At 51.1% G+C, this 16567-nt stretch overlaps 1 protein-coding gene across 1 annotated transcript; it reads left to right on the top strand.

The window, feature by feature from the left end:
* Positions 1-3255: 3255 nt before the first annotated feature.
* LOC109740339 (uncharacterized) lies at positions 3256-4041 on the top strand. Its single transcript, XM_020299382.3, has one exon. The coding sequence runs from the start codon at positions 3311-3313 to the stop codon at positions 3932-3934; it is 624 nt and encodes a 207-aa protein (XP_020154971.1). The 5' UTR covers positions 3256-3310; the 3' UTR covers positions 3935-4041.
* The last annotated feature ends 12526 nt before the right edge of the window (positions 4042-16567 follow it).

Raw genomic sequence — 16567 nt, 5'->3', positions numbered from 1 at the left:
TCTTACTTATTTGAGGTTTGGGTATTTTCAATTCACCCCTTTCCGCGGGGCCTCCTTCACTTCTATTGCTTCAGCTGCACAATTTATCCCCCAATTCAATTCACCACATAGCATGCTATGTCACGCTGTGCGAAACATTCCTGGGTTGTACGACACATTTTGGTTTATGACACAAGTACTTTTACGTCCAAGTGCGAACTAAGAGCCACTCCAACGGGGCAACCCATTTTGTCCGCGGGCGTCCATTTGGGTCGGTGCGTTGGGCCCCAATGCGCCGACCCAAACAGACGCGCATCTGCTTTTCGTCCACATGCTGACCCATTCCCGGCCCATTTTTGAGCCAGATTTGCGTCAGCGCGGACACAAGACACACGTGCACACGCTCGCCTTCTCCTCCCCCTGGCCCGCTGGTCGGTGGCAGCCTTCACCATTTCCCTTCATTTCCCCCAAAAACCCTCCCGCCCACGCGTGCTCCCGCCGCCCGCCATGGACGACAACCTTGATGCCGCCGCCGGCCTCGCCTCCCTCGCCTCGTCCTTCATGATGACTGCCCTCTCCGGCAAAGGCAAGCCTTGCGCCCCCCGCAAGACCAACGCCGCGCCCAAGCCGAAGAAGACGCTGACGCCCGAACAGCGGGCAAAGGGAGTCGACGAAGAGGAAGGGCCGGAGGCACGCGACGGACGTGAGCGACGAAGCGATCATGGCGGCCGCCGTCGCCGCCGCCGTGCAGCAGGAGGTCACTAACGCCCGTGTCGTGGTGGCAACGAGGGAGGCGCTATATATGCTAGGGTTAAACCCTAGCCAGCACAGCCTTGTCAACGCTGCCGTGGCCGCGGCCAGCACCAGCTCATCCGCGTTCACTTGGATGGTGCTGCCCGACTCACCCCGCACGTCGGCGACGCAGTCGATACCCGGCTTCGACGTCTACCCGCAGGCCTCCCGCCTCTCCGGGGAGTGCTCGCCCGAGGTGATCGTGGTGGCGCCTTCCATGCCCGCGCCCACGCCCATCGACCTCAACGCCACACCGGTGGCCCGTGGCTCGTCATCCGGAGGAGCGAGGAAACGCGCGCGGCACATGCCAGCCGACGTGCTGCCGGGCGCACACAACCTGTTTGACGGAATGTCGGCCTCCGGCGACGACGAGTACATGCAAAACATCATCTTCGAGGGTGGTGCGGCGGCCGCTGGCGGTGCCGCCGGGATGGCTACGACCCCGAAGAGACACAAAGCCAGGACTGCCGATGGGCATTCACGCCGTCCACTTTTGATCAAGATCAGGTGGCCTTCATGCATGATCAGGTCAGCCTGGACCTGGACGGCTTCCCACTCGACCACGAGTTTCCGGATGACTACGGGCAAGAGGAAGAGGATGCGTGCGACATCGAAGGGGAGCCTTTGTTCGAGGATGAGCTCGCCAACCAAGCCGCCGTGGCGAAGCCGAAGCGCAAGAGCAAGCGGACGAAGGCATACACGGCGGCCGAGGACAAGCTCCTTTGTGAGTGTTGGAGGGACATTGGGCAAGACCCCAAGACCGGCGCCGAACAAAAGGCATCAACCTTTTGGATTCGTGTCCACCGTGAGTTCCATGAGCGCAAGAAGTTTCCGCCGTACCAAATACTAAGCACGCGCGGGTGGGTGTCTATTTCGAAGCGATGGAGGGTGATCCAACAAGAGTGCAATAAGTTTTGTGCCACTCTTGAGAGCGTCAAGGCCCACCCCGTGAGCGGCATCGGCATGCAAGACATGGTATGCAAGTGGCTGGCCTCTTTTGTTTCATTCCGTTTATGCTTGCATGTCCATTTCCATATCCTTGTTGCCAATATGCTTGCATGCAATACATTTTTAGGCATTCCAAGCTTTGGAGGCATTCAAAGCCCAACACGAGGGCAAGTGCTTCAACCTCTCTCATTGTTGGAGGGTCATCAAAGACGAGGAGAAGTTCAAGGCGCAATATGCCGCCCTCAAGTCGCGTGGGGGGAAGAGGGCCGTGGAGGAGGAAGACGTCGAGAAGCCACACCCGCAGGGGAAGACGAACTCCAAGAAGGAGGACAAGTGGAGGGCATGATGAGCAAGAAGGACTCAAGGAAGGAGGAGCGCCGGCGATACAAAGAAGAACAAATGAATGCCTTCATGGAGATCCAAAGGAGGAGGCTTGAGATGGACACAGAGAAGCAAGCCAAGATGCTTGAGATGGAGGCGGAGAAGCAAGACAAGATGCTAGAGATCGAGGCCGCCAACGCCAAGACCAAGGCGAAAGAAGTGGCTCCGCGGCATGATGACCGGGGTGGAGATCATTAAGGTGGATCCCAACACCGTGTCGCCAAGGAAGAGGCCGTGGTTCGAGAAGATGCAGGCCGACATGCTCAAGTTCGACGACGAGTGACCTATGGCGGCGAGCGCCATCCTTTTTTTGTATGCCGGCAAGTGTGCTCGCCTGACTACGGCCGTGATGGCGTGGTCGAACTCCCGCCCCTTTTTGTGTGCTGGCATATGTGCCGGCCGCTGGCAAGTGCGCCAGCCGAACTATGTGGTATTTTCTAAAGCTGACATTGTATGCCGGCGCTGGCATGGTGCCGGCATGAACTTTCGGGCGACAACATGGCCGTTGGCATGAACTATGGCCGCGGACCTTTTTTCAAAATTTGCGTGCGAATATGAAATGGGTCGGCGCGTTAGGCGCACTGCCGACCCATATCTCAAATGGGGCAGACGCCGAACGGGCGACCGAACCAAATGAACGAAAAACGGATAAAAACGCCGTCCGTTTGGATCGGAACGTTGGAGTTGCTCTAACGGGGATGCTCGGCTAGATAGCGGGACGGTTCACCTGAGAACTGACAGGAAGAATGATTCTATCTTCCTGAAGTGCCACTAGAGGATCTTCCTTGGGTTGGCATAGTCGCCCCCTTTGTCCTCCTCGGGTTGGCATAGTCACCCCATTTGCCCAGCCCCACAAGGTATTCAACTCCCACTGGCACGCGCGGCTTGCTCCTCTCGGTCTCGGGAAAGCCAGGGCCATTTCATTTTCAGCCATGTGGTTTTGCATGGCTGCCGTCGCGACATAAAGCGACTGCTCCCATGCGGCATCCTCTATGCGTTGCGTGCATATCCCCTTGAACCCCCGACGCGCCACTGAGCACTTGGATATGCATAACTAGTTCCACTTGGGGCCTCCCAACCCAACAAAGTCCTATATAAGCGCCTCCATACGAGAAAGATTCAGTTCAAGCTCAGTTACCCCGCTGCTCGCTCAGCAACTATCAGGCATAGAGTACATAGTTTAATTCGACACTTGAGGAGAAGTAGAAGCATGGCGACCCTGTGGAGGCAGCCGAGTCTCGAGTTCGACGTCAAGGTCGTCCGGGTTGCTGGCGTCGAGGCACGGCTCGAGGGCGGCCTCTTTGTGAGGTACTACGTCCCGTCCGGTGACAGGAGGCGGCGGATCCGCGTGGACACGCGCGAGGTCCCGTGCGGCGCCGGCGGCGATGACGTGCTCTGGGGCGAGCGCGTGCGCTTCCAGCTGGCGGGCAACGGCGGGGCCGTCGCCGCACCGGGCAAGGTCGCGTTCGAGCTCCGGTGGAGGCCGCGCCCTTCGTCGTCCGGCCTCGCGGCGTTCTTGGGAACAGGGAGGCCGTCGTCGCGCGTGCTGGCGGGGGCCGAGCTCGCCTTGTCGGCGCGCGCGAAGTCGGCGTCGGAGGAGAGCTGGCTGAGACTCTCGCCAGCGGGCCGGGAGCTGGGCGGTGGGTGCAAGGCGCCCAAGTTGCTCGTCGAGGTCAAGGTCGTCCACGCTGTAGCGGCAGCCGATCGCGTGGCCGTGCAAGCGAGGAAGTTCGGCGGCGTCAACGAGTGCTGCCGTGGCGGCGAGCGCTGCGGTAGCTGCGGGTGGGTCGGGACCGAGGAGGACATGTTCTTGGCGGCGACGTTTACTCAATAGGAGTACCCCAAGATTGTCATGGTAGGTGAACTTCGTAGGAGAGCTCTTCCAGCAAGCAGTTGTCGATTTCAGTCAAACTCTACTCGGGCGTGAAATATGAACAAATTTTGAACAAGATATCTAGCTTTCTGAAAGCATCAGTCGGTTTTGGTGTTTTTGAGCTTCCTCGTCGCCCTTGGATGTGTGGCTGCCATGCACGTCACGTGCAAACGATTATTCTTCCGTCTGCCCGGCGGCTCTGCGTTGTGTGCACATCGGAGACGCGGCGCGCAGCGGTGAAGCTTGGGGGGAAATTAAGACGGGGTCCTTTTTGTTAGAAGAGAGAGGTTTGGTGAAATATGATGGATTGCTTGAGCCCCGTGGGCATATATATAGGAGTACAAAGACCGATTTGGAGTACAAGACAAGGCAGGACCAAATCCTAGTCTATCCTATACTTCCTAATAGTCAATATACTCAATATCCCCCCGTAGTCACAACGGTAGCGACCCAGACGGTGAGACTGGAGAAGAATCCGAAGGCAAGCCGACGGACACCCCCCACAGTCGTAACGGTCGATGCATCGCGAAGTCGTGGCTGGAGTGGAAACCGACGAGGTTGCTCAAGCAAGGCGGTAGCCCTTTGTGCCGTTTGTCGAGGTAGCCGAGAGCGTATGATGGTGGAGCCGTGGTCGAGGTAGCCGTGCGAAGAATGTCGTGGTCGATGTCGAGTCGGGGTAGCCGGTGTCAAGGATGTCGCCGTGGAACCGCGGGCGCAAGGAGGTGCCGAGTTAGCATGGGCGCAGTGGTGTCGAAGTAGTGGTGCGCCGAGAAGAAGATGTTGTTGATGACGCGTCGCGGCGGGTTTGCCAAGCCCGGGGATACATCATGGACGAAGGCACGCACCGGTGTTGCCAGCACCGGGCATGCGTAGACGGAAGAAGAAGTTGACGAAGCGCCGCCCCAGGCTTGCCAGGCCCGGGGACACGTCGTAGACGAAGGCACGCATCGGTGTTGCCAGCACCGGGCAAGCATAGATGAGGGACCTGCACGAGCTGTACGCCATGTCGAAGAAGTCGGACGGGCCAGCAGAGAAGAACTCGACGAGAGTTGCGGCGCCAATCAGCGTGAGGCCGATGTCTCCCGCGGTTGTCGGAGTAGACGAAGTGGTCGGGGTAGATGACGGCGACGCTGGCGATGGGCTGGTGCTGGACAAAGACGAAGGAGGTGGACGGGTGGCGGCGTTTATGTGGGTAGCGGCGGCGGCCAAAGAAGAGCGGCGACAGCGGCCTGACGGCGGCAGCGGCGGTGCTCGAAGTAGGCGAAGAACCCAACAACATGACGAAGACCGGCACGGACGATGACGTTCCCGCGCCAAGGGAGGCGGCACGGCGCATACCACGGGAAGTCGATGCACGGGGACGACGAAGTGGACCGCGGTCCGCCGCACTACGGCCTAAAGGGGCGATGCAGCGGCTGCGGGCAGGTTAGGGCGACGGCAGGAAGACCTCGGGGCGGCGGCAGGGGCCGCAGGCCACGGTGTGACAGCCCGAAAGGGCGGCGCGGCGAAGGAGCGCGGGTCGGTGCAACCGCGGGACGGCCTCGGGACGGCGGCATGGACCGCGTGGCACGCTCGCGATGGCCCGACGGGGCGACGCAGCGGCGGCGCGAGGGTCGGTGCTGCCATGGAGACGACTTGGAGCGGATGGCCTCAGTGCGGCGGTGGACCGCTGGCCATGGCACTACGGCCTGAAGGGATGACGCAGCGGTGACACGGGTCGGTGCAGCCGGAAGAAGAACCACGGGGCGGCGGCGCTGCGGCCCGATGGGGCGACGCAGCGGCAACCCGTTGCTCGATCGGTGGAGAGGCACGCTGTACTCGGTGACCATCCTCATGGAATCTTACAGGGTTGTGCGCAGGCGGTTGATTAGACCGACCGCGCTGCGATGATAGAGTGTTCCGTGTGTTCTCGGTTGATCAGACCAAATACACATGATTTGAAGAGCCAGCATGCAGATTTACATCCTACGATCGGATGATCAGCACAGATGCATGAGCAGCCAAACACCCGCGTGAAATGTCTGAGCAACAGAGGCCACGCGGCGCGGGCCAACGCAGGACACGCTGGCGGCGATCGTGCCTGTGCACGTAACCTGCCACCACGATTGAAGCTTTGTGGCGGGTCAAGAGCAGCCATTGCACCTGCGCACGTAAGACGTGCTGCTTCCAAGCTGGCTGGATGTGTGGTTGATGAGGAATTCCAATCCAAACAAGACGACGGTGGCCGACGAAGAAATGACGTGCTGCAGTAGGCCGCACAGTGCAAGAGGAGGCCGGTCGTGGTTGTACTCATCGTGAGGTTGGAGTAGAGGCGCGGGTCGACGTGGCGGCGAGCGACGTAAACCGATCTTAGATCGAAAAACCAAAAAGTAAATGCCGATCAAAACGACCGGCGAGAGAGAGAAAAATTCGGATCAAAGGATCGGGAAAAAGACTCTCTAGGGCAACCGGTCAACACGACGGGCGGACGAACCCTAGGTACGGGCGGCGCGGCCCCCGGCGGTGGTCATGGAGGTCGACCACCCTGAGGGCGGCGCGCGGGTGCGGAAGCGGCTGCTGCTAGGGTTTAGGATCGAGGTAAGGCTGATACCATGTTAGAAGGGAGAGAGGTTTGGTGGAATATGATGGATTGCTTGAGCCCCGTGGGCATATATATAGGAGTACAAAGACCGACTTGGAGTACAAGACAAGGCAGGACCAAATCCTAGTCTATCCTATACTTCCTAATAATCAATATACTGAACACTTTTTTCTTAACACAGTACAAATGCAAACGGTCATACATGCGTGCATACACTCATCCTTATGAATGCATACACGCACACCCTATCCCTATGAGCACCTTTGAGAGACTGAGCCGACATATCATCTTGAGATTTACGAGGTCACCATAAGCGTCTCGTCTTCGATGGGAACATCTCCTCCCACTGAAAGAGCATCGTCGAAAATCCTGAAATAAATCCAGGAATAATGCAAGCACCAGGACTTGAATCCTGATGGGCTGGGGATACCACTGTCCCTCTAACCATCCAACCATAGGTTTGTTCGCATTAAGACGGGGTCGAACTAAGTCAATCATGCACTAGTTAACAAGACTACGGTACTAAAGTAGGGTTTTGCATTACGGTATAGATCTAAGGAGCCCCTGAAGAGCTTAATTTCTGTATTTGTGACCTCCCTCCCATAATTTTTTTAATCTAAACTGAGCCTAAACACTATGGGCTACTAACATAGCTTGCAAAACCAACCCGTGGTTGGATGGTTAGAGAGACTATGGTATCTTCAGCCCACCAGGGTTCAAGTTCTGGTGCTCGCATATTGCTGGATTATTTTAGGATTTCCGACGATGCACATTCAGTGGGAAGAGACGTTCCCGTCGACGACGAGGTGCCTACGGGAGCCTAGTCCCCACCTTGCACCATGGTGTGTTGGAACATATGTTTTGTTTGCTATGTGTAGCATAACGGTTGGTGGCTTCACCACTTTGCTCTACATGGGTTGTAGGAGCTTGTTGGATTCTTCTGCTTGTGCATGATATTATGAGTATATGCTCTGTTTATTCAACTGTCTGTCGTGGATGTGCGGCGGTACAAAGGAGGGGTGTTGTAGTTGGTGGTATGACATCCCCACGATATTTTGTCCAAACTTATATTCAATTCGATGAATACGATGGAAGCAAAAGTATAATGATAAGTCTTTAATAGTTGAGGCGTCCGGAGAGAGAATTTATAGCACGCAGGTACGGGGACACGCGGATCCTGCACCGTCGATCCGCGCCAAGATTTGCAACATTGCTTATGTATACACATAGTGCATTCGTATATCATGTCAATATACTTGTTGGTGTGGGGTCCGATACCTGTTATGTGGGGTCGACTAAAAATAGAAAACGGGAAGGAAGAAACAAATATAGAAAAGATGAGCAAAAGCGATTCATTAAGCCATTGTTATATTGGTTTTCTTAGTTCTTGTTTGTTCTTATCTTCCTATCCCTAAAAACAATCAATTTTAAAGCATGGGTTCAATCGGAAAAAGGCAAGAGATCAATAGTATGTTGGTGCAAAAAGGTACAAATTCGTTTGAAAAGCTTTGTTTTCTTATGCAAAGGCAAGATCATCTTCTGTCTTTACAGATTGAAGGACTTCAAAGATATGAACACTTAGAGCAAAATCCGGCACATCTCGAGTAGTAGGTCCCAAACTAAGGGTCTTGAGATGATGGTAACAAAGACATGAGTTTTTCCTACGTTCGGGCTCTTGGGGAAGATAAAACCCTATGTCCTACTTGTGTTTTATTGCGTTTGGATGGAGTATATAATACAGTCGAGCTACCCTGAAATTGTTCTGTCTCTCTATGAGCCCTACCCCTCGGTTTATATAGGTACCGGGGGGTCTAGGGTTACATCCTAGACGTACAAAGAGAACGGGTTGTAAACGACTTCTAACATCTTGGAGTATACAACAAGTCTTTGGGAGCCTTCCTTTCATACGACATGGGTCGCTTTGATGTGGCCCACTAGTGAACCAACATGGGGTCATCGGCCTGGCCCACTAGACCGGGAGACGACCTGTTTAGAGACCCCCTAGCCGGGTGCCCGGGACACAATCAGTAGCTCCTGAACCGGTCTTCAAGTATGGACACACCTCGGTTATTCTGGGATATGTTCTTCTTTTCTGGTCGTCGATCTTGAAAACTGGTTCAATGAATCCACTTCTTGAAGTCAGGTCCTAGCTTATGGGCTTACACTACAAAAAAAAATACACTTCCGTGATGATACGTGTTTGTCACAGTAGATCGCGTTTTTTGTCATGCATGTACATCCATGACAAATTTATGACAGAATCAAGATAGTCATACCTATGCTGTCGTACAAGTGTTCCATGACATTACCAAAATTATCATCACGGAAGTGTCCACTTCCATGACGATAAATCACGCGTCACAGAAGTGCTTTCGTCAAGGGTGACCGACACGTGGCATCCACCGTAACGGAACGCCGTTAAGCTATCGGGTCAGATTTTGGATCCGATAACCCGTTAACAGCCCTGACCAATGGGACATTTCCACGTGTAAAATTCTGATTGGCCGAAGGGAACACATGTCAGCTCGTCAGTGGGCCAGATGTCGCCCGTCCATTGGAGGAGACATGCCTATGATACGTCGACACATGGCTGGGCCCAACAAAGGCCCATATAGGTTAAAAAGGCCGGCCCAGTCAAAGGACCGTAGAACTTAATCAGGTACTAGTGGGCCAGCCCAATAACGACCTTCTTAATAAAGGCCCATTTACGGCCCGAAGCAAGATCTGGCCCGTTAATTGTTCGCCCAATATTTGGGCCCATTTACAGCCCGAAGCCAGATCTGGCCCGTTAATTGTTCGCCCAATATTTGAGCCCATTTGCGGCCCGAAGCCAGATCTGGCCCATTAATTGTTCGCCGAATATTTGGGCCCAACTACAGCCCAGTGACTTTCGGCCTGTTAGAGGCCTGATGTAGACATGGGCCCATTTCAGCCCGGTGTGACTTTCGGCCTGGGAATGGCCCGTGCTGCCCATGGGCCATATATGGTCCGACGGGACATCGGGCCCACTAACGGCCCGTGCTAAAGGTGGCAACAGTTAAGCCCAATGTGACTTTGGGCCTGTTAAAGGCCCGTCGCGTAATTCGGCCCGTTGATGCCTGTGCTAAGCTTTCGGCCTCTTAAAGGCCCATGATATCAATGGGCCAACTAAGGCCCGAGATATGTTTCGGCCTGGTAATGGCCCGTGAGCTAATTGGGCCCAAATGGCCCGGTCTACATTTCGGCCTGCTGAAGGCCCGTCAACGACTAGTGAAAATTGAGGCCCAACATGCATTTTGGCCTGCTAAAGGCCCGTGGTTTCATCTCGGCCGTAACAGGCCAGTACAATATTCAGCCTGTTAATGGCCCAACGCTACCTGGGCCAAACTAAGCGCTGGGTCGACAAAAGGCCAACTAAAATATAGGCCGGTGTAAGTTTGGGCCTGGCGCAATGTGTGAAGGCCCCAATCATTCGGGCCCAAGAAAGACGCAGGCCGGCCCAATTGTGGCCCGCTAAAAACCTGGCCCGTTAGAGTCGAATGTTTCGGTCCGGTCGACTACATCTGATTTTTTTTCAGATAGCGAATGATTGCAGTAACTAGTAGGAATTAAGAACAAACCTACTCTATACAATAAAGAAATTACGGCATAGTAACTAAGAATAAACCTACACTATACAATAAAGGATTTAAGGTATATTACATCCACTGGGCATCGAAGTTCGCCACCAGTGATCATAAAGCGCAACGAAGAAGCAGATTACAAAAACTGGGCACCATTGCAGCGTAACAAAATAATACTGAACCGAGACCACTTCCAAGACAGTTCAAGAAAGGTTAGCCTTGCGAGGGAACTGCTGCGCAAGCTGCTGAGCAAGCCTGTGAGACCGGCCTAGCATGTCGTTCATAGCTTCCAGGTGTAGCTTTTTGGCGATGAGGTTCTCATTGGTGTTCTCCGCAATCTTTCTTAGAGATAGGACTTCAAGTCGAAGTTGAGTTGCAGAATGCCTTTCTGCTAGAACTTGGGACTGAAGAAGTCGAAATGATTCAGACAACGAATTCTGTGAGCTTGTCTGACTGTTAGTCTCAAGTAACTTGAACACTGCATCAAGACAAGACTTTGGGGTTGTCTCGCTATCTTCAAGATGTTTTGCCTTCTTTGCTGCAATATATGTTGGGTTTGTCTCACAGCCTTCAGCAGACTTGTGCATGCCATCAGGTATATCACCCTGAAACAAAGCAGAGAGATGACAGGTTTTGCACGTGTATAAACAAAGATGATAACTGTTCTGTCAATTCTATCCAATTTCAAATTAGAAAATAAAGAGTAAGTTCAAAATATCAATAGCATAATTTGGCATTGTTCATAATGCGGGGAGCTTCACCACACTACTGGATTACCATGTCAACATAACAAGCATAGATGAAGGGCAAAGAAAATCATTGTATCTATTTTGGATAATGTGCATGGCATGTTGTTCATATCATCAGCCACATCAGTAAGATAAAACAGGAGATGACAAGGTGCAAACGTGGGCTGCTTCACCACACACTGGATTATAGATCCACAAAAACAAGCATACATATAGGGAGTATTAAGTAATATGCATGGTATGAATAAGGAATTTGGTTTTAGAAGTAAAACTTAGAACTTACGGTTCTTACGAACATGCATTTTGGTAGAAACAGCAAACTAAACAGCAGTAAACGATAGGGAGTATGAGCAAATTAAACAGCAGTTGAGGATAAAGGCTTTAGAAGGACTGACTTACATTAACAGTTAACACCGGCTTTATAATGCCCTTCTCCATGTCAAGGGAAGGATAACTCAAGAATTTCAGCACATAATCTTCTTCATAAGCATTGCCTGTACTCTACATTTTGTAGAGAGTAATTATAGATATGATAATACTGGAAGGGTTAGAGGATAATGAAGATAAGATGCAGATTGATGCTACATAATCAACTACCAATCCCTGGAAGTACAAACGTTACAGGACAAAATGTACTGACAAGAGCAATGGGCTACACTTCTGCACTCGCATTGTCTGTGTATTCTACTTGTTGGTAAGATTAAATATAGATCTGATCTTTTTTAGTAAATGGTGGGCGAGGGAGATAAGATGCAGAATGCTACAAAATGAACCAACCCCTCTTCCCATAATACAAGAGTGTTTTGAACACTGGTGTACTATACAAAACGTTCTTATATTATGGGACGGAGGGAGTAGCTGTTAATGTAAGTACAGTGATAGACCACGTTCAGTCCTTACAAGAGGACTGCAGAGCTAAACCTCTTCAAAAGCATTGGGTTGATTCTAAATTTATGTAAGAGTCCATACGAATCTTATAATGTCCACCAATTGGACGATTACGAGGCTAACATGTGCAGTGATGCTACATAATCAAACAACTATGAAAGTAAGTATGGTCATACAGGGCAAGAGGTACTCACAAGAGCAATGCAGTGTGCAGTATAGTTGCGAGATTCTGTGGTCCCTTGAGAACGAATGTTCTTCTGCTAACAGTTTTCGTACAAGTGAGACATTAAGGCAAATGGAGAAATGTAGTTCAAATTGTGATGTGATATCATAGACAGTACCTTACGCTGCAGCCGAGACCAATGTGTAACAAGATTATTCCAGTCACCATCGGATAAATGTAGCACCGGAGACTTTACAGAAATTTCGTTCAGAGGCTTGCCATCGAAGTACGCTTGCCTCAGGTAGGAACGATACTTCATCAACGAGTGCTTGAAAAGCGCAACCAACCCTTGCTCGTCATCACAATCCAGTTTGCTCCTCGCCTATTTAAAAGAATGAAATCTTGTGTCTTCTGTCAGCAGAAACATATGCAGTAATGACCATGAATAACATTAGTACATTACTTACGCGTAAGTTGCGGAGGAAGACTGGAAATTGTTCTGTGTCTGCGGTATAATCTTTCCATGAAGGAAAGATGCGCACAAAGTTCCTGACAACAACATAAGCTTCATCTTCTAAACTGGGAAGAAATGGAACAGGGGTCGTATTTGCTGCAATTGGGGCTCTCTCTGGTTCGAAAAGGGATTTGGCAACTGGATTTGGTGTACTCTTTGCTGGAATGGGGGTTTTGCGTCGTACAGCTGGTGCTATGTCAACTGGCATAATCATACTGTTTGCTGCAGTTGGGGTCTGCTGAGTTGGGGCATCAGAAATGACCAGTGTAGTAGGGCTAGAGTCTGCTAGAGTTGGGGTATTTTGTGGGTCAGGTGATATTGCAACTACACCTAATGGGCTATTTGATTTATCAGGTGCCACTATCTTTTCCAAATACTTTGCTTGTGCTCCTCCACGATCAGCAATCGCCCTCTTCCTTTTGAACGTCTGATACACAAGAACAACATTTGAATGGATAAATATGGTATGATGACAGATGGAATATGTACTGAAAATGGATAGGCAGGGCGTATTCACATACACGATGTGTAAACTAAGCTAATGGCAGTTCAACAAAGTAGAAGCAATGTAAAGCATCAGTTGCAAGATATGTGCGAGCAATGTAACCTTGGAAAGTTAGAGCAAGTACCTTGATGGGTGAATAAGATATGGCATCTTCCTCTGACTCCTCCACTAGGGAGCTACATTGACTTAGGTCTCCCTCTAGCTCAGAATCACTGTTAGGATCATATTCTGAGCATGAATCTGTAGGTGGAGAGCGTTTGCATTGCATTGCATCCAGACTTGATTTTAGTCCCTTAATGCCAAGTTTGACAGCCATGGCATTGTTCTGCTTTATTCTTTTCATGCGCGCAAGCTCATAATCATTATGATGCTGTTCAGAATCTGAGATTCATGAAAACATAAAAAGTAGTCAGATTATCTATGGAATGCATTGCAGATTCAACTCGGAGAGTGTCTCCCTATAAACCCCTGCATATGCAAAGTTCACCTCCCCAACCGTGCTGACCAGACCACACACAGAAATACAAACCCCTTATGTCTCTATAACAGGCAGGCACACATTTCAAAACTAAAGTAGGAACATTAGAATCATATGAAATTCGTATTTGATCAAATAAACTAAGCAATTATGAGTGGCGTAATGTTTAGCTTCAAGGGTGGAGTGTTCGTAGTGCGACACAAAGCAAGTAGGCAGATTGTATTCCATGTAAAAGACCGAAACCTATGTAAAAGCTGGAAATGACACTTTCTTTCTATACAATGCAGTGTTCGTTACCCACACATGATGGAAGAGATCACATAGAGAAATACTATTCACTCTTGTCTACGGTTCCAGTATTTAGAAACAGGGTGGTCCACCCTAAAAGAATATTGACAACAAATATGACAAGGCAAGCATAGATGTGGTGAATCAATCATTTACTTGTGAGCTTACTAGGACAAGTATGCAGAATTGTAACTGCAGTAAGAGACCGTCCAAAATCTGAATGAAGAAGTTTGTCTAGCACTTATTGTTTGCAACTAATCGACGTGAATAATTGGATATTATATCGAATGAGTAAGAAAGACAAGTAAAATTGTCAACAAACCTGGCTTGCAGTAGTAATCTGGGTCAACGTCACTATGACCAACAATCCAAAATGACTAGTTTCTGTTCCGAGGGCCGGAATTTTGAAAACCCTGTGAACTTTAGAGGTACTAAAGATTACCGAAATACATCTTACCATTAAGTGTAGGTAGCACTGAGCACACAACAAACCCTAATGACAGTCCTGCCAGTAATTAATCAATTAGAAAATGGGTGATGAGGAGTGGCTGCTGAGTGTTGAGGACGTATCTCAGGATAAATCGGGTTGGCTTGGTGGGTGCTGCATGCCTGAGCCCTGAACAGACTGGGAAGGTAGGCACGGCGGCGCGCCCGGGCAGCGGTGACGCTGTTGCGCAAGCGGCTCCTGGCCTCCTGTTAGTCCGGCGTCTCCTCCTAGAGTCATGCCGTCCGGGGACAGCAAGTCGTCGGCGAGGCAGGCGGCTGGGGGCGAGTAGAGATCAGAAGCGTGCAGCAGAACAGAGGGGAATCGGGGCCTGGGACGACCCAAAATCCCAGGGTGGGCCGGCCCACCATGGGCACCCTCTAGAGATACACACCCGAGCAGCGAACATGTATTTTTGAAACTAATTTAGGAACATTTAGCTGACCAATTAAACAACTTTGTTTTAATAATATCAGATTCGTATTTGAACAACTAAGCTTGTTTAGCTTGATGGGTGGAGCAGTGTTATTATGACACGAAGCACGTATTCTGATCGTATAGTGATCATAAAAGGGGGAAACTCTAGGCATATATTTTTTAGCAAAAGAGGGTTTCCCCTCCGATTTCTATTAAAGAAACCACCACGGAACCAACATGATCAATTAAACCCTAAGCATGATCAATTAAACCGTATTATGGCTGTGCCATGGCAGATTTGAAGCTGCAAACCGGAGAAATGATATTTAGCATCCATTGTTTGCTTCGAACTAAGAACTAAATTCTAAGAGCTGAAAAGAAAGTAGAGTAACCAAGTTAAGATCTGTTTTCTGGTTGAGATCAGAAAGTTGAGGAGATATGAAGTACCACCTCTCTTGCGGCGTCGTGTAGGCATCGGGGGTGCGATGGCTGTCGGTGGCGTTGAAGCAGATTTTCGACGGTAGACGGGTGCATCGGGGGATAAGTCCCGTTGCGGTGGAAGAGAAGGTCGTGTGAGCGGCCCCGGCAAAGAGGACGACGGCGCCGATGAAGCGAGAGGACGCGATGCAAGGCTATTGGTCCGTCGCCATGGATGAGAAACATCCATCTCTAGCAGTGGACGACGCGGTCTTGGTAGGCGCTCCGGCATGGTGGAGGACGGTGGCGATGGATGTGGTGGAGGACGGCGGCGATGGATGGGGTGGCGGACGGAGGCTGGTGTGGGGATGGGGTGTTCTAGCACGGACGGTGTATGAATGGGAAAATGGAGGGAGAGGTACGGGGAACCATGTTTTTGGGACGCGCCTGTCTGAAATATGGGAAAGTTACGAACTTAGCCCCCGTTTAAAATTTGGACGTCTCGTCGGTTGGGGATAGGACGGTAATCTCGCATCTCGCCAATATTTGCCCAGTGCGATTTCGGGTGAGGAGAGGGTGGTTGGCGCCCATGGTTGGCGCCCACGGTGTATGAACGGGGCTGACAGGTAGGGCGGTTGTGCCACGTCTGAGTGAAGTTACAAACCTGCCCCTATTGAAAATATTTGCCTACATCGATTTCGGCCAAGGTGAGTTTGTTTTGCCGCCCACCGTGTATGAATGGGGAATGGAGGGAGAAACAGAGGTCTTTCGGACGAGCTTGAATCAAATGAGTTTTGCCGCCCATGTTTGACGCCCACCGTGTTGGAATGGGCTCAGAGGCGGTAGTGTCACGTCTAATTGAAGTTACTAACCTACCCCTATTTAGAGCAGTGGAAATCGGGCCGATGGATTGTCCGTGTAATGGGTAGACAGTAATTTCCATCTCCCAAACACTTGGCTTCGGGCAGCCGACGTGGGAGTGGACATTTTGCTGCTTCTTTCGAATTTTGGGACAATAAGCATCCACGTTTACCCTGGCAACTAAATTCGAATCCATTTTGTATTCCTATTGTTGGAGATCGTTGCAGAAATTAAAAAAATTTCTATGCATCACCAAGAACAATCTATGGAGTCTTCTAGCAACGAGAGGGAAAAGAGTGCATCTACATACCCTTGTAGATCGCGAGCGGAAGCGTTCAAGTGAACGGGATTGATGGAGTCGTACTCGTCGTGATCCAAATCACCGATGACCGAGCGCGGAACGGACGGCACCTCCGCGTTCAACACACGTACGGTTGGGGAAGACGTCTCCTCCTTCTTGATCCAGCAAGGGGAGGGAGAGGTTGAGGGAGATCCAGCAGCACGACGGCGTGGTGGTGGAAGCAGCGGGGATCTCGGCAGGGCTTCGCCAAGCTCAGCGAGAGGGAAAGGTGTCACGGGAGGGAGAGGGAGGCGCCAGGGGCTTGGGGTGCTGCTCCCATGCGCCTCCCCACAATATATAGGGGTGG

Source organism: Aegilops tauschii, chromosome 2 (genome assembly GCF_002575655.3).
Source record: "Aegilops tauschii subsp. strangulata cultivar AL8/78 chromosome 2, Aet v6.0, whole genome shotgun sequence".
Classification (NCBI taxonomy): domain Eukaryota; kingdom Viridiplantae; phylum Streptophyta; class Magnoliopsida; order Poales; family Poaceae; genus Aegilops; species Aegilops tauschii.
This window is presented reverse-complemented; position numbering and strand designations above follow the sequence as displayed.